A 23,573-nucleotide genomic window follows, 5' to 3' on the forward strand; every position below is an offset into this window, starting at 1 on the left:
GACAATTTAAGGCTTAAGTGTGGATGGTGAGGGGCAAGCAGCACAGTGCCAGATGTTCTCTGTTCAGGGGCTGGGCACCTAATCAAGAAGAAACCCTTTTTAAAAGCGGTCGCTTGCAAACGCCATATGTATGTTGTAATTGTGCGATCATTACTTTTTGGTAACTTGGCAATTAACTACTGAGGTAATTTTTTCATGATAACTACAGTCACATTTCCCACACACATTACCTCCTGTGTATAGAATGGAAATCTAATTACTCTGTCCTGCAAAATTGCTTTATCTACCTGCAGGCTAGAAATTGCATGATAAATCCAGAAAGATAACCACCAAAATAGAGAAGTCATTCAGTAATCATTTTTCAGCAAACAAAATTAATGTCTACCAAGAAAAATACAGCAATTATCCCTTCTAAAAAGCCACATGGCTAGAAAAAAAAAAAATAATCAAAACAAAGCTTTTTTTAAAAAAAAAAAAATCAGAAAACATATTTGAAATTCAAGTGAACTACAGTCCTTCCTCTCTGCATTATAAACAGTGCCAAAAATAATCATCTCACCTCTGCTCAGTTCCCGGACAAAAATACCAATCTATTGTGGGTTCTGGGAATCCTGCTGCCACACATTGGAGCATGCCATTCACGAGCCTGTCGTAAGTCAGGATTTCTGGTTTTGCTGCAGGAAAACAGAAGTGGCCATATGTCAGAGTGCTGAAAAACCTCAGCGACATTCACTTCACTCCCTGTCTAATCCCTACAACCTTCCTGAGGCTGCTGAGGAGGCTGAGGGAGCACGTTCAAAGGGCAGAATCTGAACCAGGGAGTGGAAGGTACAAGGAGGCGGCTGTCAGGGTCCAACCCAGAAAGGCTTTCCCAGCGACAGTGGCCCAGCGCCAGAGCAGATGGCTGAGGCAGAGGTCGCAGGGCCAACTGCAGAGTTTCTGCTTTCAGGGAGTGGGGATCTGAAAGACTGCTTCTAATCAAGACTCCAGGACTCCAAAGGGCTCTATAGGTAAAAATCCACTTTAAAGGATTCCTGCCAATGGGATTTCAAGCAACTGTACCTGCCCTAGGAATTTCAAGTTATTGTGGGAACTGGAATGGATGAAATTAGGAGTTGTTAGAGGAAAAGATAAGCCCCACTCTTTGCTCTTACAAGAATTGTCTCCTTTTCCGGGGTGGAAGGGTGGTGCTGATTAAAAGCTGCATCACTCTATTTACACAGAAGCTAGAACATAAAGAGTAAAATACAATATGGGCTTTACTTCAAATCTTTGTTTCAAATGCAAAATATGAACAGAAAACTAGAAGAGAAAACCAGCCCAAGATTTATGTATTTATGTATATATGAACCTGAATATATATATATATATCTGAATATATTCACTGTAACAGCAGAAATGCTCTAATTTGGTATTTCTATGTAACTACAATAACCAGCTGATACTCAAGAATTTCTAATTTTTGAAGTTATTTACAAAGTGAAAGGAAGATGCACTCGGTGGTTTCGATAGCAATACATCTGAAGGATTCTAACCCTTTGAGAATAAATAAGCTCAACAGAAGCATCAGGATGGCAGGGATGGTGATATGCTCATCCTGTACTTGGAGTACAGCATTGATTGTGCCAAGTCTAAGCACAGAATTACGGGAGCCCCATGCATAGTGGACACATCTGAATACCAGCTCTTACATTTCTCAGGTCTTTGAACTTGAGTAAGTTTCTACATCTCTCTAAATTTTTGTTTCCTTATGTGTAAAATGGGAATAATAACTGTGCCCGTCTCATAGGGATATTGAGACAATTAAATGAGATGGCACATAGAGAGAGCTAAGAATGACTTATAGAAATGAAACAGTTATTTATTATTATTATTGCTGGGCACGGTGGCTCAAGCCTACAATCTCAGCACACTTTGGGAGGCTGAGGCAGTGGATTACCTGAGGTCAGGAGTTGGAGACTAGCCTGGGCAACACGGTGAAACTGCATCTCCACTAAAAACACAAAAATTAGCTGGGCATGATGGCATGCGCCTGTAGTCCCAGCTACTCGGTAGGCTGAGGCAGGAGGATGGCTTGAACCTGGGAGGCAGAGGTTGCAGTGACCACCACTGCACTCCAGCCCTGGGTGACAGAGTAGGACTCCATCTCAAAAAGAAAATTTTTTATTACTATTATTCCTGAGTTATTCTTTTATAATCAGAATATCTACCTTTCTTGAATAATTAATTTCACTACAAATGAAATGAACTGTATTTGCCACTCTATTCTCCTCAATAATCTAAAAATTCCTTCTTTAAAATAGTCTGATAAGGTATATATTTTAACCCAATGCACAGGGAATTCAACATCAATTATGTTACAACTGATAGGGAAAATAAAAGCAGTGAGAAGGAAAGATTGACAGATCAGAAACTTAGGAAGTTTATTTCCCCAAAGGAAGGTAACACTGATAAATGACATCTTTGTAGAACAACCTCTCAGCATCTCACCTCCCTGGAGGCAAATGAGTAGGCAGAGATCAGAGTATCCACATGCATGACACACCCACCTGTCACTCAACCTGGCCCTGCTGATGAGCAGGCCATTTGGCTAATATACACAAAAGAGAAACTCTCCAAAACAATCTCAAGGTAGGGGCATCCTTGAGAGTTTGGATCCAGTGCCAGCTTTCACAAATAGAGCAAGAAGACAAGCCATCGTCTTGCGAAAGCATCCATCTGGCAAGTTTCATTTAATTATCATGGGCAACTGTGTGATCAAGCTGAAAAGTAGGACACAACACAAAAAATCAGCAGACCCTTAGGATAATGCTATTTGCTGGGGACTCTAGGTGCCATACTGTGGGTCTCTCCGGACTCAGTTTAAGTGTCACCTCCTTTTCTAAGCAAGCCTAAACTCTCTGATGCCAAGTTGGTCTCTCTCCTTTCCTTATTCCCAAAGCATTTATGAACACCTGATGCTGGTATGCAAGATCTTGGTCTGCCTCCTCCATCAGACTCGATGTTCTCCAGGGCAGAAATGACATCTTATGGATTGAGTATACTTGTAACTCCTAGCTCAGTGTGACCCACAGCAGGCGCACAGTAAGAGCTGTTGAATGATGAAGACCCCACCCAAAGGAACAAGTCTCTAAGATTCCAAAGGCATTCAATTATAGAATCACAGGAAGCGAACTGTGAGAACAGCCTAATGGTGACTTTTGTAAATACGGCACTATTTCTATTATTTTTGCAATAGAGGGCCATGAGATAAGAAATCCTAGTGGCTGACCACATGAATTCTTTATAACACTGAGATGAATGATGAGTGGGATCAGTCTACACTAAGATGGTAGAGATAACTGAATAGGACTCAAATAGGAGCTAAGTTCACAAACAGATGTACTCATACCTATATTCCCTTAACACTCATACTTCCTAATGCTTATAACACTACATGGTAAATTAGTGGAATTAAATATTAACTCAATAGGTGGAGGAAGGGCTGAAAGCACACTTTAAGATGATGTCAACAATGATTATCTCTGGGTAGTAGGGTTATGAAAAGTTTCTATTTTATTCTTTTATTTCTAATTTTATTTTTCAATGAATGGGTAGCTGAAAGTGAACCTATAAGACATTGTTTAATTAAAAAATTGGAACAGCTCAAAATTACATAATCAATTCCATTTAGCTTTGGTTACAAGTGTGCTCTAACATCCAAGCCTTCTAGCGTGACACCTGGTAGCAGTTATACAACAGCCATGGCTGCCAACGGTGTGGTCTGGCTGGCCTACTTGTTCCCATGTGCCGGTTAATTAAGCAGTTTTGTTAAGTTCCTATCCCAGGTGGGTCATAACCGAAGGCTAATTGAGCAGCTTTTGTCCTGTTGGCCTGAGGTTGGCCAACCAAGCTCACAGGGTCCTAAATCTTCAATATGCCTTAGACTCTCTAAGGGAAGAGGATAAATGCACATTCCTGGGCCACACCTCCAGAGATCTGGTAAGCTGAGGATATGAGCCAGCAATGTACTTTTTTAAAGGGCCTTTAAGGAACCCTTATCAAAGCCAGGACTAGAGTAGGGCAAGAGAAGCACCCCGAGCATAAAAATAAGAAGGGCACTAACCCTAAAAGGCCTACGAGTGGGTACCTGTGCGAGTACCTCCTTACATTTCACACTCTAGGTGCCTTTCTTGCCTCACCTCGGTCCAGCCCTCTCCCTAACATTGGTGCTAAGAGACCTCCTTCTGAAAAGGATGAGACATACTAGTACGGCATGAGCTGTATATGGCAAGTTGCATTATGAAAATATTTAATGCATAAAGAATGAGCCAGGTAGAAATCTAATTCCTAAAAATGAAAATCTCAGCTCATTTGCATTTTGTAAGTGCCTCAATGCACCGTGTTTGGCATTAAATATACATCTTGCTTTTAAAGATACATAACTCTGCAGTTCTCCAGGTTAAATCTGAGCTGTGGCTTCTTAGATATTCTGCAATAAGCAGTATAGCAAATGACACATTCCCTAATTCCTCCCAAGTTGGAGGTTTAGATAAGCCTAAGAGGTATATAAGTTATGCATTTACTGTGGAGATAAAAAAAAAAAAAATAGCCTTTTTGCCTTTAAAAACATTGTGGACCTGAGTCATTCGGATATCTCCAACAACACCGATCAGCTTGTAGGCAGATTTCAGATGCTTGTAACTCTGCTGAGAATTTATTGCTCTTGCAATTAAAACTCCTACACATCCAGTGATTTACCCCACAGATTTGTGATCTTGGAAAATACTCCTTTTCATCACCATCCAGTCCATGTGGAAAGCAAGAACAAAATGAATTTTAAGAACACAATACAGACAACAAAGCTGAGGGCTGGCGGCTGAAAGGGAATACACAAGCCAGTGGTAGAAGGGGTCTTGCTTTCTTCATCTAAATGCAGGGAGGCATTTTTTGAGTAGAGTTCTCTCACCCCAGCCACTTTAACCAACTTCCGCTATAAATGAGCATTTGACCACATTTTATAATCAGCAGGACAAAAAACACAAACACTTAAGTATCCAAATAATAAAAGACTAAATGAAGAGGGATCATAAGAATGAATTTCTGTTTTTAAAGTTTGAGGTTTGCTGGTGTTTAATGGCAATGAAGCAGTGCTTTTCCAGAATTTGTCACTATCCCAGTCTTGGGGTCTGTGTAAAACCTACACTTATGCCATAATACCATTATAATAAAGAAATTTAAGTCAGCTAAAATTGGAGTATAAAAATAACTCAACTTTACTTATAAAAGGAATATTACACTTTTTAAAAAATTCCCAGAATAGATATTTTAGACATACACTGTGTCTTATACATTCTTAAAGATATCCAGAAACTGGCATATGGACACTAACAGAAGTTTATTTAACAAACAAAATAAAACTCAACTACAATCTCCTGTACCTATTTGACTTTAACAGTGACTGTCATTTTAAAAAGAAAAAATCATTCTCTTAATGAAGTGATGTTCTCAACTAGGGCTCAACAAAGTTTTACTCTAAAGGGGTGAGATAAATATTCCAGGTGACTATTTTAGATTTGTGGGTCATCAGGTCTTTCCTGCAACTCAGTTCTGCAGCTGTAGGACAAATGTGCTCATAGACAACATATAATCAAATAGGCATGGCTGTTTTCAATAAAACTTTCCTCGTGGGCACTAACATTTGAGTTGTACTCTCATGTCTCATGAAATCTCCTGATTTTTTTCAACTACTCAAAAATAAATTCAATAACGTTCTTAGTTTGTGAGCCATTCAAAAACAGGTTATAGGCTGGGTACAGTGGCTCACGCCTGTAATCCCAGCACTTTGGGAGGCCAAGGCAGGAGGATCACTTGAGGTCAGGAGTTCAAGACCAGCCTGGCCAACATGGTGAGACCTTGTCTCTACTAAAAATACAAAAATAAGCCAGGCATGGTGGCGGGTGCCTGTAATACCAGCTACTCAGGAGGCTGAGGCAGGAGAACTGCTTGAACCTGGGAAGTGGAGGTTGCAGTGAGCCAAGATTGTGCCACTGTACTTCAGCTCAGGCGACAGAGCAAGACTCTGTCTCAAAAGCAAAAAAACAAAACAAAACAAAAACAAGCTACAGGCCAATTTTGGCCAGCAGACTATAGTTCTACCAACCCCTGTTCTAAACAGCAATCAAAAAGATATCCCAATTGCGAGATTATGTTGAAAAATGATGAAACTACTTGGACAGAGATTTCTTCAGCCATAATCACTGTTCAATTTACAGGAGCACTGTTGCTGTATCACCCAGCCGTGGGGAAGAAGACCTGTACACACATCACAATTCCACTCTGCTTGCTGCCGAGCAGTGCAGGCATGGGACAAAGTCTCCTTTTTCCTACTCTGGAAAAGTAGCTAATTCACTTTGCCACATAATTCAGAAGTGGAGAAGACGAGTATTGACAGAATGCCCATGGAAACATTAAGTCCCTATTCTTGGATTAATTTAAATTTCACTACATTACAGGTGACCTTGCATACACCTGTAAATGAAGGAAGCTAATCTGATGTAAAAACAAGTGGCTCAATTGAAAAGAAAATCTCCACAAAGTGGAAGTTCCACAATATAAAAGGGGCCACTCAATGCTTTTAGCAAAGTCTATGTATCCAAGTTTAGAGTCAATTCCAGCAGTTTATATGGCTACATACCTAAACCTGTTTCTCTTGCTTTTCCACCATCAATATAAAAAAATAGCCAAACCACACAAACGGGGGCAACCAAGGGCTATGGATCCAGATAGGTTACCTGGTTCTCTTACAGGTTCAGTGTTTACATCAGGGCCCCTAAATTAGCAACACATCCACCAGACCAACTTTCTTATGAGATAGGGAGGAACAGTAATGACACCAACCTTTGAGGAGGGGAAGATGTTTAGCTTAGTTCAGAGCTACATCTGCTACATTTTTTCAGAACAGAAGAGAATCAAGTTCTACTTTAAAAGTAGGTTGCCATTATATCTTTTTTTTTTCCAATTTAAACATCTATAACAATTCTTGCCTCCACAGAGATCCTCTTTATAAGGAGAAAGAGATATTAGAGTGTCACATCAAAAACAACATTCATAATTCCCAAGCAATTTGAGAACAAAATCTCATTTCAAGTTCAGGAAGAGGAAATAAAAACAGAGTTCAAACACTGTCAGATATCTCAAATGAACACACATTATCTATAAAAAGATTAATGTGAAAAGACAAGCAATGATTTTTACATAGATTAGTTACCACACTAAGAAGATCTGAAAATTATTCCTTAATTTAAAACTATCCTGAAAGATAGCACAGTATATCTACCATATCATATATTGAAGACACAGAGCATGAAAAATAACGACAGATGATAACCTTATTAACTTCTAGCCACTTAAGCAAGGTCACTCGTTAGAGATTAAACAAGATAATTATAAACTTTAAATAATCATCTGACGGGTTTCTTTTAAAATTCAGTCACATCATTTCAAAGTCCCACCTCACTCCCGGATGTCTCAAAATTGCATCACGCATGGGCTAGAGAAATTATAAAAGATCCATACACTGAGATGCCAAAATGATGTTATAGAAAGACATTCACAATGCTTTTGTTGTGCAGCGCCAAAAATCTAGGTTATAAAGCAATATGATCTCATTTTTATTAAAAAAATGGTCTGGAGGAATATATAATAAACAATATTAGTAATGGTAATCCATAAAAAGTAAAGAAACATAAAAAGTAAAAATAAACTTAAAATGATTTTTATTTTTACTTATTTACATTTTCTAATTGTTCTACCCTTCACATAATGCTTTTGTAATAAGAAAAAATTGTTTTAATTTAAAAACATATGCAGTATACAAATGTTCACACAAACCAAGCTATGTTCCAGTTACTGTTGCAGCCTTAGAGCAAACTCTCAAAAGCAAGTAAATAAATCAGAAAGGAGTCCTATTCAGCACTTTATTTAATGTTTAAAAATTCTAATTATTTAATATAAGAGGAAGTCACTCTAACAGAATCCACCTAATGGGGGAAAACACTGAAAAGCAAAGACTTTCAAGCAAAAATCAACATCAAGTCTTCAAATTTGTGGCCTCTAACACAAGTATGGTTTGGACACGCATGTTTTTGAAAGGTCCTACCATTTTTTTAAAAAATGGAAATAAAAAGCTAATAGGTCAAGTGGTGGGAAGACATTTCCATCTTCCAAAAAAGTTGAAGTTCTAGTAACTTCGCTCTTTTTTGTGAGGATCTTCCTGAATAGCACAGTGGCCTTAAGGACCAAATCTGAGCAGTCCTTGCAGGCAAGACTGCCATTATTATTTTACTCTGGATAAGGGTACTTGGAGATTCCAGTCAGGTGGGTGACCCGGAGAGCTGGCAAACAGGTGAAGTCATCTATATGGCTGGCTTCCCAGGTCTATGATACAGTTTGAATATTTGTCTCCTTCAAATCTCATGTTTAAAAACTGATCCTGAATACTGGAGGTGGGGCCTGATGGGTGGTGTCTGTGTCATGGGGACAGATCTTTCTTTCATGATTAGCTTGGTGCTGTCCTAGAGGGAATGAGTGACTTACCGCACTATTAGTTCCCTCGAGATCTGAGTTTTAAAAACAACCTGGCACCCTTCTTCTCCTCTCTCGCTCTCTCGCCATGTGATGCCTGCTCCCTTTCCCCTTCCACCACGAGTGGAAGCTTCCTGAAGCCCTCACCAGAAGCAGATGTTTCTTACAGCCTGCAGAACTCTGAGCCAAATAAACCTCTTCTCTTTATAAATCACCCAGCCTCGGGTTTTTTTTTGTTTTGTTTTGTTTTTTAACAGCAATACAAATGCACTGACAGTAGTCTACCTGTGATCACTTCTGGTAGACTGGCCAAAAGCTAGTTGGCTATGTGCTTTATCTGCAGGAGTTTCTCACTAGAATTGGTTCAGCCATCCATAACTGAATTTAACTATATCCGAAAACACTAAAAGGCAGCCCAGACTTTGCAAACATGGTCAAAGGGGAGATCTTTCTCATCAAGAGGCCTTATTCTGGGTGATTTATTGCTTTGGCTGATTTTGGTATACTGTATGACCTATAAATAATTGCTAACAACAGATAGGATGTTAATTATATGATGCAGTGATTTAGAAATAATACATTATTTAACATTTCCTTAAATTGTTTCTCAACTCCCTGTTAATACCCTTCCATAAATTCAGTGAAATTGGTGACTTCTGAGTTAATTTGGTGCACTTCAGCAGCCATTTGGGTTTCAATCTAGCTCAACATTAAATGCATCCTATGTAAGGCTAATGATCAAAGGGAGCCCTTCAGTTCTCAATGTCTGCCTCCCCGTCACTACCACGTGAGGATCACAGTACTCCCACTGCACTGGCCGAAATCGTCATTAAAGGATAAGCCTTTAAGATGGGAAAGAGATCTACTTATGATCCCTAAATACCATTTGCCACATATTTTAAATGCATAATACCGCCCTGGAAATGCTACCAAATCATGTTTTGAACTATCCACTTTGAGGTTACAGGATCTTCTTAAAATCATTCCAAAGGTTTGAAAAACAACTGGCTTATCATATCAATCATAATTTATTTCTACAATTATGTAAATTACTTCGGGATTCACATGGGTATTTAAAATTAAAGCCAAAATAAACCTACAAAATATTTACTTTAGTGATTATCCTTTCAGTCCACTATAAAGTTTGTTATTTATTCAAGAAATACGAGATGGAGTGGGAAAACAGGCCAAATGGATATATTAGGATTAAAGTGCATATTTGGCCTTTTATTTGTCCTGGATCTGGCAAAAAACCTCATTGTGTGACATTTAATATAACCAAAGAGGCCATCAGTTCCTAAATAAGTAGCATAAGCTACCCATAGCATCTTGGCAATGTCATTTTTTCTAATATTTCCAATAATTTTGGAAAGGGTAATGCCTATTAAGAAAGCACTTTGAGGTAAGGTTTCAAAACTCTACTTTTTTCCTGATTTTCACTTCCAAGAAAAACAAATCACCATTTTCACTGAAGGATATCAAACATTTCAGATCTAAGAACTTGATTTCTTTACACATCTTGGATAAGCAATTCCAAAAGTAATTAGAGTAATGCAAATTCAATGCAGATATAATCACTAATTTTTGGTTTTGCTTTGTTTTTTAATGAAAATTCCTATCAGTTTCCACTAGAAGTTCTCAAAAATGGCAACCATGTTATAGCTCTTGGCCATTATAAACCACCTTAAATGTCACTGAGTCAGTTCAACATGTCCATGTAAATCATGGCTTGATTAGAGAGGTTAGAAACAGTATTAGAACATTTAAGCTTAACAAGTTGTTATATACTGGTTTTCTTAACATAAATTGTCAGAGCACAATATTTTTTTTAAAGTCTACCATATAAGCAATTAAAACATGCCCTTTCCCCACATTCAATATACTGAAATTTTCATGTGGAATTTTCAAAACAAATAGATTTTTTAACCGCCAAACATTTAACCAGGCCAAATCAAGGATTTCACTAGCATTTCTTGCAGATGAATCTATTAAGCAATTATGCACTAGTGTCACAGAGTAAAAGTAGGCTGAATTTCGGCACTAACACTATGCATTCATTATTCTGATTTTTGCAGAACACAATCCCTTTTGTCCTTGAGGCTGAGCTTATTCACAAAATAAACCATACAGTACACCCACATATGTAACTGGCTCAGCTAACATGATGCCAACAAGGCCACAACTATCCTAAGTTTAAAACTGTAAAATTATTTTAGCTTTTGATTTTAAAATTTAACATGAAAAAAATCCTACCTCAAGAGCTAAGCGATGAGGATGCAAAATCATGAGAACGATAGAATGAACTCTGGGGACCTGGGAAGAAGGGTGGAAGGAGGGTGAGGGATAAAAGACTATACGTGGGTACAGTGTACACTGCTTGGGTGACAGATGCACCAAAATCTCACAAATCACCATGAAAGAACTTATCTATGTAACTAAAACCCAAAAACTATTGAAATAAAATTTAAAAGAATACTACCACATAATAATGTTAACTAAAATTTTTTTCAATTAAAAAATCAACAAACAAATCAGCTAACCATATCTGTGAAGAGCAACTGCGACATACCTCAGAGACAGTTTAAAGCTCAAACGTAAATGCTACTACCTCTGTCCAAACGTTTGGCAATCAAGAAATCCAACGTGTTAAGTAAGTGAAATAAATGCCTTTGTCAGTTTGCTATTTGTAACAAACTGACATCAAGGAAGAGACTTTCTGAAGAGCTTAACTTGAGGTCAGGACCAACATGATCCTCATCTGTATATCCAGTGAAATACAGTGGGACCTCAGGAAGTGCTGGGTGGGTATTAAGAGAACCACACTCCAGAATGCAGAAAAGGCCTCCTACCTACAGGGAATCCAAGAAGATATCCTTTTGGAAGGTTAACAACATATCCTATCTAGTTTCAAATAGGCACGGGTTCACCAGCAGCACTGATTAAAACTGAGACTGCGGGAATGGCAAATTAGCCTGGTAAGTAAAATGGTAGCAATTTTATCCCTGCCACAGAAAAGTCAGAAACACCTTCCTGAGGTCAGTATCTCATGACCAACTGGCAGACCACACACTGGCAAATGGAAGCATGAAAAAGGAGGAAAAGAGACACATCTAAACGCCCCTTTGGACTTAAAGCCAGGGAAACAGCGATAACACAAAGCACCTTGCTTTATAAAATTCCCAACCACTGAGCTCTCAAAGTGAGGTCTGTGGAGTGGGCCCCACCCACGGTCTGCTGTTGCTGGTGCATAGGAGATAAATAAGAAACTCAGAAGAAGCCCTGAGGAGGAGCAATTTGACAGAGAGTAATTTTTACATCTATTGAATCTAAAACATAGAAAAACCCGAGCCTGTATTTTGTATATCGCTGTTCTTTTTCATTTCACTTTTCTAGTAATTGGTTTTTACTATATTTTACAAGAAGTATTGATCCACAATGAATTGGGAATCTTAGAAAAGAAAGTCTTTTACCATAGAAAGGTTGAGATGCATCACACAAGAGCAGCCACAATAAAATTCTGTATGAATATGCATATTATGCTTGCAAGGATATGGATTTACCTCCAGTCATCTCTTAAACGAGATGAACATTAAGACTTTTCAGAAGCAAGTAATTTTGTCCATGGGTAATATACTAAGCTCTGTATACTATAACTTTTTTTTTTTGAGACGGACTCTCATTCTGTCGCCCAGGCTGGAGTGCAATGGTGCGATCTCAGCTCACTGCAACCTCTGTCTCCAGGGTTCAAGTGATTCTCCTGCCTCCGCCTCCCAAGTAGCTGGGATCACATGCACTCATCACCACACCCAGCTAAATTTTTGTATTTTTAGTAGAGAAGGGGTTTCACCATGTTGGCCAGGCTGGTCTCGAACTCCCAACCTCAGGTTATCCACCTGTTTCGGCCTCCCAAAGTGCTGGGATTACAGGTGCGAGCCACCACGTCCAGCCTCTATATACTATTACTTTCTGATTCACATTGAAATTAATCTAGAGATACTTGAATTGAGGGCCAGTGAAATGCTATGTAATCAAAACTGTTTGCTGGAACTCAGATAATAATTAATGTTTCCCTTGAAAAGGGAGAACTGTGTGATCAAATAAGTTTGGGATATATACTTCCTATCCCATGGCCCCCTCCGGCAAAGTCACATCAGCATATTAGGACTCTGGGAAGGCCAGTAATAAAGGTATGTGTTTAATTACATGAATGTGACCTTCTTCATCTAAACTCGTATGAATGTCTTATTCAGAAAACACAAATTTTGAAATGCTCATATAGTCAAAAGACTCTGGATTAGCAATCAAAAATCTGTCCAGTTATTTCTTTTCTTCATTTATAAATGGTTCACACCACCCACCCTACCATCTTTCCTGAGCTGTAGCATCAAATAAGACAATTATGTAAAATCACTTCATACAGGTTGAGCATTGTGGCTCACTCCCATAATCCCAGTGCTTTGAGAGGACAAGGCAGAAGGATCGCTTTAGTCCAGGAGGACAAGACCAGTGTAGGCAACAAAGCAAGATCCCCGTCTCTAAAAAACATTTAAAAATTAGCTGTGTGTGGTGGTGCATGCCTGTACTCCCAGCTATTTGGTAGGCTGAAGCAGGAGGATCTCTTGTGCCCAGGAGTACAAGGATATAGTGAGCTATGATCACTCCACCCTGGGTGACAGAGACAGACGCTGGCTCAACATGTTTGTCAACATGTTTGAAAACAAAAACATGTTTGTCTCAAAATCAAACAAACAAACAAAACATCTAGCTGAGAGCGGTGGCTCATGCCTATGATCCCAGCATTTTGGGAGGCCGAAGCAAGTGATCACTTGTGGTCAGGAGTTCAAGACCATCCTGGCCAACATGGTGAAACCCCATCTCTATTAAAAATACAGAAATCAGCTGGGTGTGGTGGCGCGCCTATACTCCCAGCTACTCAGGAAGCTGTGGCAGGAGAATCACTTGAACCTGGGAGGTGGAGGTTGCAGTGAGCCGAGATCATGTCACTGCACTCCAGCTGGGGAGACGGAGCAAGAGACTCTGTCTCAAAAACAAAAAAAACCAAAACCACAACACTTTGTACAGAAAGTAAGCTCCTTTAAGACAAGGAATTGGCCCCAGTCCTTTGTTCCCACAACTCCCTATAGCCCAACACACATAAAGTGCCCAGCTCCTAAGCTCTTCTCTATGAAATATTCCAGGTGTCTCCTCATCCTCCACACACCCAGGAAAACCAATTCTGAGAGTCATTTGTTGGGCCACTCCTTGGAATTCCTAGTCTTTGGGGGCCTCCCCTGCCCTAGCAGGTATGGTGTGGCAGGCACCTTCCTTGGAAATGCACACAGGGCCCAGAGTGGAGCCAGGAAGAAGCCCTGCACTTGGCAAAAGCTCTAGCTCATAATCGGGTTCCCTTGGCCTCAACTTCAGAGCAGACATTTCTCTAAGAAGTGGTGGGCTGTAGGAGTGGGGTGGGTGGGACCTCACAGATGCCCATGGCCATGCCCATCTCCCATCTTAAACCATCTGCTACCTTCTCCCACATACCACATGGTACTCAGTAGTGAGCCATGGGCCTGTCAATATTGCATTTGTCTCAGTGGAAGAACAATCTAAACACAAATAACATCACAGCCTCAAAAGAGATGGCACTGAAACAAAGAAATCATGTCAGGGCTCGATAGCATCTCTTTCCTAATACAGTAATTCAGCTCCTATTCAACCACTAGCCCCCCATTCCAACAATCAATAATAATACATTTTCCCTCAAACAACTGTTATGGTCAACTTCTATGGCTCCTTTGTTTACTTCAAAGGCAGCACACAGAATTTGAGCAACTTCTACAAGGTCCTGTGGTCAGTGAAATGTAGGACAAGGAACTGGTTTTTTGACACACTCTAACCACCAAACCACAAAGTTTCTGTGAAGGTCAAGATTATCATGAAATGTTATTTACATAGAACACAAGTTGAGTCCTTGCAGCTGTTACAAACACGAGCCACAACTTTAAAAGAATAAAGAATTAAAAGATAAGGAGCCCTTCATGTTACTTACTATTCACATAAACATTAAATGCTATGGAAGCATTGACGTCAGAATTGGACACTAGGAATGTGTAAGTGCCTCCTTCAGTGCCTTTTAATCTGGTTAGATGAAGTTCACTTACGTATCTACAAAGAAAAGACAATTAATCAATCACCTGTGGATAGTCTGCCTTGGAAGGCATGTCTTTTTCAGTTTCTACCTGGAAATCTATGCCTGTTTGAGGAAAAATATAACTCATTTAATTCAGTAAATATTAGCAAAATCCACATTAACAAATACACACACACGCACACACATATTCCATCTGGGACAAACGCCTGTTGTGAGAGAACACAGAGTGAAGAAAGTTAAGCACAAAGGCAACCTGACAGAGGCTGCAGTCTCTCCACTGGCCCACCACCTCCCCCCTTCCCCCACCACTCCGGGCTGTCCCCATACCACTTCCTCCCCTGCCCATGGTGCTGCAGGAGCCTGCTCTCCACAGTGTCCTGAACTTGCCTGCTCTGCACGCACATGCTCACTGCCCTCATACAGACACTCTGGGCCCTCAGCGAGGTCCACGCTGCTCACCTTCCTTCTTGCAACACCCCCATCTCCTGGTTTTCCTCCACCCCGGAGATTCTCAGTGCTCCTGGTAGTATTTGCTGCTCAAGCTTCTGACTTCTTGCAAGGCTGCCATATAGGGCTGTGTACACTGAGCACCCTACCATCCTGTCGGGGTTACTGGCAGGGGCTCCGACGTACATGTGTCACCCTGGGCAGCCCATGACACACACGATCCACATGGGCCACAACACCAACTTGCCATAGGCGGTGTTCCGATTCTCACACTGTGCGAGCTCCCTGGGCAGCCCACTCTCTCACACTGAGCTGCTTGCTGCTGGCCCACAGGCTTCACGTCTTTACCTCCAGTGCGGGGTTCTCTGTACCATGTCTCCTCTACAGAGCTACTTTCACGGCCCCAAACCCTTGACTGCAGCTTTCTCCCAAGGATTGCCCTTGCGCGGTCCTTGGAAGAAGCTGACTGTACAGCCAGGTCTACAGCCAGTAAGTGACTGACAGCCAGAGAGGTGCAAAAGCCCCGCTCAGCTCCTGGATAAGACTGAGGTTTGGGGTCATCTGAGCCACATCCTTATTTGCCTCCCTTCCCCCCCACCCCTCCTCCCCTACTCCCTGGTCAGTCTCTCTCTCCCTGCATAAGTCACTTGTCTCAGAATCCCTGTCTCAGGCTCTGCTTCTAGGGCGTTTGACCTAATATACTTCCTACATGAACAATCCCACTCAAGATCCCACTATCAATCTGAAATCCAACAAACCGCAAACTGAAGTCACTGTCTTTCCTCAGAAATTTGCCCCTCTGCCTTCTCCTCCTCTCCCTGAATGGTATGGTCTCTCACCACCCAACCTAAAGCCATCTTCAACTCCTCCCTGCCTCTCCTGCCCTCTCAATCACCCGGAGACCTCCCAAATCTATCCTCTTCCCTCCAACCTTTAGCCCTTGGCCCGGGACGCTATCATCTCTCACCCATATTTTTCCAACAGTCAACAGTCCTGACTGGAAAAAGAGAGCAAAACCCTATCCAGGTACTTAGCCCTTATTAGCCATCCGTCTTGGTCAAGTTACTTCACCCCTCTGTACCTCTGTCTCCTCTTCTATAAAAATGGTGGGAAATAAGAATGGCTACTCACAACGTCTGTGAGGCTTCAGGTCAGTGGGTGAATATATGTAAAGTACTTAGAACCATGCTTCAGAAAAAAGCACTTATGTCTTACCTGAAGTATTACTATTGCTACTATTTTTACTATAATTACTATATAGTAATTACTATAATTACTATAATGTTTTGAGGATCAAATGAGAGGTCTAATGTAAAAGAACACGGGTTCATTGCCTGAAGCGAAGCTATTTGGCTCTTAGTTTTCTTAGAGCTTTAAGAAACAATTATGGCCGGGCGCGGTGGCTCAAGCCTGTAATCCCAGCACTTTGGGAGGCCGAGACGGGCGGATCACGAGGCCAGGAGATCGAGAGACGATCCCGGCTAACACGGTGAAACCCCGTCTCTACTAAAAAATACAAAAAAACTAGCCGGGCGAGGTGGCGGGCGCCTGTAGTCCCAGCTACTCGGGAGGCTGAGGCAGGAGAACGGCGTAAACCCAGGAGGCGGAGCTTGCAGTGAGCTGAGATCGGCCACTGCACTCCAGCCTGGGTGACAGAGCAAGACTCCGTCTCAAAAAAAAAAAAAAAAAAAAAAAAAGAATTATAAGTATTAACTTCCCTTTTTCTCTTAAGAGACTTGCTGTATCCCGGGTACATGCCAGTTACCGCTTTGAGCTAAGCTCAGATCTCTAGAAAACTGTCCTCCATTTTACAAGTGAGAAAACTGAGGCCCACAGGTGTGTATGTGTGCACACATGTGCATGCTCTAAACACACAACAAAATGGAATACTAGGATGAGGACACAGGAAGCAGCCCCAGAATTTCTTCTTTACCAGGTATCTTCTTGTGGATTTACGGGTTACAGAAATAATCTGATAAGCCCAGTGGAAAAGGGGGTAATGTGTAATCCCCTAGGGCAAGGTCTGTTTCTTACCTGATATTACTTTCATTCTCAGACTTGGGATAATCTTCCCATTTATCAGTGAAGGTTCTGTTCATATAGATCCACTGCTGGTGTTCAGGTTTGGGGAATGCCTCATATTCAACAATCAAATCTACATTTTCTCCATCGTTTACAAATACTGTAGTGTTTATCATGGGGAAGATATTAATGAATCCTTTATCTAATTAGAATGAAATAAGACAGAAAGAAACCATTACCTACAACTACTGGACAAAAAAACAGAACCTCATCTTGGAATTACAAAGATAATTGATTGATTTCCAGTATTAACTGGCAGTAAAAGCATTTTAACTAGCCGTTTTCCATTTTATTCTGCTCTTGTAGAATCACTGTCACAAGTGAGAAAGGATACACATTTGAAATACTGATTCGCCCATCTCCATCTCTTAAGCAATCCTCTTAAAGATTGTTACCATCTTAAAAGTCTTCTAAATCTACTAGTCTTGATGTTTATTAGGTTAAAAAATATTTGGAATAAATAGAGAGTTCATACACAGACCCGACATAATTGTATATGTGATAAGGTATCATAAATCAAGGGAAAAAAAGGGACCCCTAATGTTTAATAAACATGTTCAAAGAATGTTCTTTAGTATTTGAAGAAAAATAACCTTAGGTCTTCTTACCATATATCACAGATAAATCAAAGAGCATTTTAACAATAAAATGATATTTTTAACTTAATAACAGAATTGACTCCTATGAAACTTCTACAGAGCGGGCAGTTTTCTAGGCATTTTAGAAGCAACAGAAGAAAAACATCATAAAAGACAAATTTAAATCTATAAATATTTTTAAATGTCTATATAGTAAAATAATGTAACAGGAAAAAGAGGAGAATAAAATGTAGAAAAAATGTTTAGCTAAACTAGTAATTAAAATAAGACATCACTTTTCACTTATTAAAAATAGCAAAACTAATTTTAACTAAACTCAATAATTTGCCAGTGTGGTAAAAGTAGCATGCTGAATTACACACTGTAAATTGGCACAATTCTTTTAGGAAGCATTTAGCAATATAGATTTTTTAAAATTATCTATTCCTTGATTAAATCTTGTAATTTCCATATGAGAACTCTTCCTAAAATGAGATAGATAGCTATAGGCCAAAAAAAAAAAAGTGCTATTTACACTATCATACACTATTATAATTTTTAAACTGGCAAAACAGAGAACTAGTTAAATAAGTAATGGAGTCCTTAGAAAAGGTTATATAATAATATTAAAAAGATCTTGAAAAAGAAGGCAATAAAGTAATTGCTAACATTATCTTTGTGGCCACCATTTATGTGCTTACTATGTCCTAAGAACTGCTTTAAGTACTTTAGCATACCTTTTACTTAATAATTGTGACACTTAGTCTTTTGTTTTTTTGTTTTGTTTTGTTTTGTTTGAAACAGGGTATCCCTCTGTTGCCCAGGCCGGAGCACAGTGGCACAATCACAGCTCACTAAAGCCTCGACCTCCTGAGTTCAAGCAATCCTCCTGCCTCAGCCTCCCAAGTAGCTGCAACCCAGGCATGTGTCACCATGCCTGGCTAATTTTTGTATTTTTGGTAGAAATGGGGTTTCGCCATGTTGCCCAGGCTGGTTTCAAACTCCTGGGCTCAAGAGATCTGCCCGCCTCAGCCTCTCAAAGTGCTGGGATTACAGGCAGAGGCCCCAATTCAAAACCAGGTAAAATGTTAACAGCTCTTATCACAAAACCAAAAACAAAGAAAGGGTAACTTTGTGAGATGATGAATATGTTAATTTGCTTCATACTACAGTAATCTTTTTACTATCTATATGTACCCCATAACATCATGTTGTGTATCTTAAAAATATATAATTAAAAAAATTATTTCTTTAAAAAAGAGTGATCCCAAAGCCTTGTTTTCTTCATCACTCCATGATGGATCCAAATCCTCCTCCCAGCCACTAAAAAATTACTTTTCTCTTTGTCTCCTCCTGTTCCTGTTCCACCCCAAACCATTCTCAAAACAATACAAAACCAGATTCAGGTTTCACAGCCACAAGTCCTTCCAGTCATACAGTGATAATTCTTGGAAAGTGATGAATGGATTTTAAAAATCCGATTACATACAACAATGTTCTCAAAACATCCTTACTAATTGCTTTCTGGAGCTGAAGCTGATATATCAACATGCTCCCTAATCAACTTAGCAAATTAGTGCTTATGGAGTTTAATATTTTAAAAGCATAGCCTTCTATTCAAATTAATAAATGGTTCACAATCATGTTTAGGAACAAAGTAGTACACTTTCTGTGTGCTGACTATAATTGCAAGTAAAGTATCTTTTCCATGTTCAGTCTGGGGAGAAACTGTCCATTATAACATGGGCAGAAACGCCAAAATTTTACGAGATTATTGTGGGATAATCATAAAGCTTTAATACTGCCACATAAATTATTGAAGAAATTTGGTGAGGCGAGGAAAGAGATGAAAACAAATACTGCATCACTTTATTATTGTTTTTGATAAAGAATTTTGTCACCCTAGAAGCATTTAACGAAAGTCAAGCACTAGGAACATGGCTGTACTAAGAAGACAGAAAAATGGATTAAATTCAAACAATACTCAAAAGACAAAAAAAATTGTAAACAAAGTAATTTAAAAATACTTATTAATCTCAGTAAATCAAAAGCATGAAGAAACTCACTCTGCTTTGCTCTCTTTAACTAGAAAATAAATATTTAGTGAAATTTCTAGAGTAGAGAAGATAAGGCTAAACCAATTGTACATACCAGATATGATGGGGCCCGGGGACAGATTACCATGTTGTAGTTTATGCTTTGTAGAACCAATGACCTGTGTCCCAATGTCACTCCTTCCTGAAGGTTTATGCTATTATCTTTATGCTTAGAGAACAGGTGAGATAAGGAGGTAGGGCATACTAGGGAGGAAAAGTCGAATTCAGTCCTTACTACAAGGAACTAGAGCTGATGAGTGGCAAAACAATAAACCAAGGGGCAGAGCCCCTACCAAAAGTTTCTGAGAAATACTTCAGGCTCTAAGCATTTGTGATCCTTGATAAATTCTACATCCATTTCCAAACTCAAGTCATTCAGCGAGCACTAGCTTTTTTGAAAAACCTCAACTTTTGTTTGTTTGGTGGGGAAAGGAGGGTGGGGTGCACAGAGAATAATAGGTTTGAACAATTTTAGTAACAGCTTTCCACTTTCCTCCAATAAACTGGTAGAATTTGGTTTTGTGCTTTCATTGCAAGAGGCTACAATAATTTTCATTCATTCATTCAGTGATAACAAAATTCTAAGAATCTGTTCAACATTCCATTTACATAAAAAGGAAACTATCTAGTAATTTCTTCTTTCACTACTGCCAGTAATTTAAACATTCCCATAGAGGTATTTACCTACTACTTCCAAGGTTGTTGTGACATTTGCTGATCCAAAAGTATTATTGGCATAACACATGAACACTCCAGAATCATTAACTCTCGCTGAACTGATAGTCAACGTTGCCTGACGTTCATAATTGAAGTCACCGTGATGCCAGCTATTATATTTCTCCTGTAGTTTAGTCTGCTGGTTTCAGAAAAGGAGAAAAAAAAATAAAGATTACCATATAATTTATATTCAGAATCTTTCCTAGATAAATTAAAAATAGCAGCAATTAACTTCTCCATATTAGCTTTCATTATACACTACTTAAGTAAGAATAATAAAGCGTCATGACAAGTCTGTCATTGGAACACTTCATATTACAGGATTATATTGAAAGACAGTCATTATTAATGATTGGGAAAAAAATGAAAATTCATTTCTTAACCCTAGTATGTATAATTCCAAATTCTATGCAACGTTAAATTTTAAAAGTTGCTATATATGAAATATTATGGGATACTGATATTTTGTAATATGAGTCAACATATTTTTGTCATGTCCTGTTATATCTTTTTCTATTCTATGTCCCAACAACTGAGAGCAAACACACTGCTAATAACAATAATGTTCTATTTTATTAAAATTTATTATTTGCAAGAATGAAAACAGAATCACAATATCAACAACTAGCTTGGAAACTCATCCTGCAGTTCTCACCCAGCAGAATCTTGTGAACCACTGATGGGAGTTTCAAGGTGTAACAGACATCTAAGAACAAGGCCCAAATTATTTAAGCATGAGCTGAAAAGAAAAGGTTGTGCATTTACCCTTGTGATAACACCATCTCACTCATTATTTGTCTGCAGACGAGACATGGAGAGATTTCTCGTATTTAAAAAGTCATGGGGGAAACCATAACATAAGCTACAACAGCTTTCTGAAAAGATTAAAGAAAGTCAAATATAGCTTTCTGCATCTTCCAAATTTTCTGTAATGTACACACACTCCTATCACAATGGGGAAAAAAAAAAAAAAAACAACTAAGTAAAGTAAAAGGAGTTAATATTGACATGGAATGAGACCAAGAGTGATTCCTTGGCGAGGCTTTGGTAAACCTAATAAAGCATCTGACAGTATTATAAATCAGAAAAATCCTTCTGGAAAGGAGCGTGCCAGGATGTTCATACCCTCTGATCAACTCTAGCAAATTTAACTTGAGGAAATTGCTCAACAGAAAATAAAAGCTCCAACATGTTGGTTGTGGTAAAAACTCAGAAACGACCTAAATGTATATCAACTATAGCATTATGACTGTAAGAGAGGTGTTTACCTATTTAAAAAGCACAAATTGAATGTACCTTAAAATTGCAATCACGTGATAATATATATGCATAGGGGAAAAGAGAAAAAAATATGAAAAAATGCAGACTATATAGCATTTATAAGGACTAGACACTTGGGACTACTGAGCAGTTGAAATCTGGTAGTCCAAAGTAAGTTGTGCTGTAAATATAAAATATGTCCTGGATTTTGAAGCCTTAGTATTAAAAAAAATGTAAAACATCTCATTAATAATTTTTATGTTCATTACATTATGGAATAATATTTTAGACACACTGGGTCAAATAAAATATATTATTAAAATCAATTTTACCTTTATTTTTTGTAATGTGCCTACTAGAAAATTTAAAATTACATATAAGGTTCATGTATTTCTATTACACAGCATTGCTATCTATGATGGTGGGATTATACCTATTTTTTAATGTTACTATGGTTGTACAAATATTTTTACATTGAAGTAACCACACATAAAAGTTGACTGCTAAAGCTGAATGTTTCAAACTTTTTAAAAAGAACAGAAACCTGCTTTGCTGTTAACTAATTGTGAGATCTTAGGTAAGTCAAGAGCATCACTAGGCTTGACTTTTGTTTCCAAAAGGGTATTTGGGAACAAAACTATCTTTAAAGACTTTTCCAGTGTGTAACACTTTGTAGATTTCCTACTACCCCCTTCTAAGAGAGTCTTCTAATAACTGGCAGAAATGTACCATTTCACAGCATAAGATCAATTGTCAAGAAGATGTAAAAGCAAGGTGAAGCAACATTTTCAAACTGGCTTTTCCCAGTTCATAGTTTTACAGACTTCTCTACAAAGGCAGAGTGACAATGGACAGATAACATATTAAAGTCTCGATTTAAGGTATCTTCCTTCTAGTTCTTTCAAGAGCCCAAGAGTCCACAGCAGAACTCAAACAGGAACACTGAACTTGTCAGCGCCCAAAGGAATAGTGCAGTCACAAGAGATGCAGCCTGAACATCCAAACCCAAAGCCCATAACTTAGGATACTGTCAAAGATTCTAATTATAAGTAAGTAAAAATGCGAGGGTTTAGAGGCATTAAGAAAGCTAACCAACCAAGATTAACAGTATTGAACAAACTCCAGGATTCCCCTGCGCTGAAACAAACAATGGCAACAATGCTAAAAAGTCATTTTACCCTAAATTACATTGTGAGTTAAACTTATTCCAAAGGGTCAGAATAAAATATTATGGATTTTTGAATAATTTGAGAGTGCTAATAGTATTCCAAATTAAGCCAAAAGATATCAATAAAAGATTCATGGATGAAACTTGGCAGACAGCCATGAGCCCCATCTGCAAGTCACACATTACATATTGTTTGCACGTGATTTGGTTTTCCTTAACCCTTGGAGGTGCACACTGGGATTTCCCCAAAGAGCTCCTAACACTGAAGGCTTATCTACCAACACCAGTGGATTAATTGGGAATGGCATGCAGGGCTCCTGGGAAAAATGGTTCAGAACAAAACTGCCTGGGGCAATTTAATTTCTCATCTCAAAAAAGGGTAATGTTCAAGTTATACAGAGGCTCAAATGCATACCCAGTCTAAATTGTTCTCTCATCTGAAATCAAGGATTATAGAAAGCCAATTAATATGGGATTGTATTCTGTAAGGTTAGCCAAAAATCCATACC

General features: G+C 38.9%; 1 protein-coding gene across 8 annotated transcripts in view; it reads right to left on the reverse strand.

The window, feature by feature from the left end:
• The window catches only part of KIT (KIT proto-oncogene, receptor tyrosine kinase), an 89,452-nt gene that overhangs the window by 22,919 nt on the left and 42,960 nt on the right, over positions 1–23,573 (reverse strand). For 4 of the 8 annotated variants that reach the window (XM_028847982.2, XM_015138653.3, XM_078001514.1 and 1 more), the window contains 4 exon segments: positions 20,604–20,772; positions 17,198–17,387; positions 14,615–14,730; positions 560–674 (listed from right to left, as the gene is read on the reverse strand). In XM_028847982.2, the coding sequence (XP_028703815.2) occupies positions 560–674; positions 14,615–14,730; positions 17,198–17,387; positions 20,604–20,772 (590 nt within the window). 8 annotated transcript variants of the gene reach the window in all.

Source organism: Macaca mulatta, chromosome 5 (assembly GCF_049350105.2).
Source record: "Macaca mulatta isolate MMU2019108-1 chromosome 5, T2T-MMU8v2.0, whole genome shotgun sequence".
NCBI lineage: Eukaryota > Metazoa > Chordata > Mammalia > Primates > Cercopithecidae > Macaca > Macaca mulatta.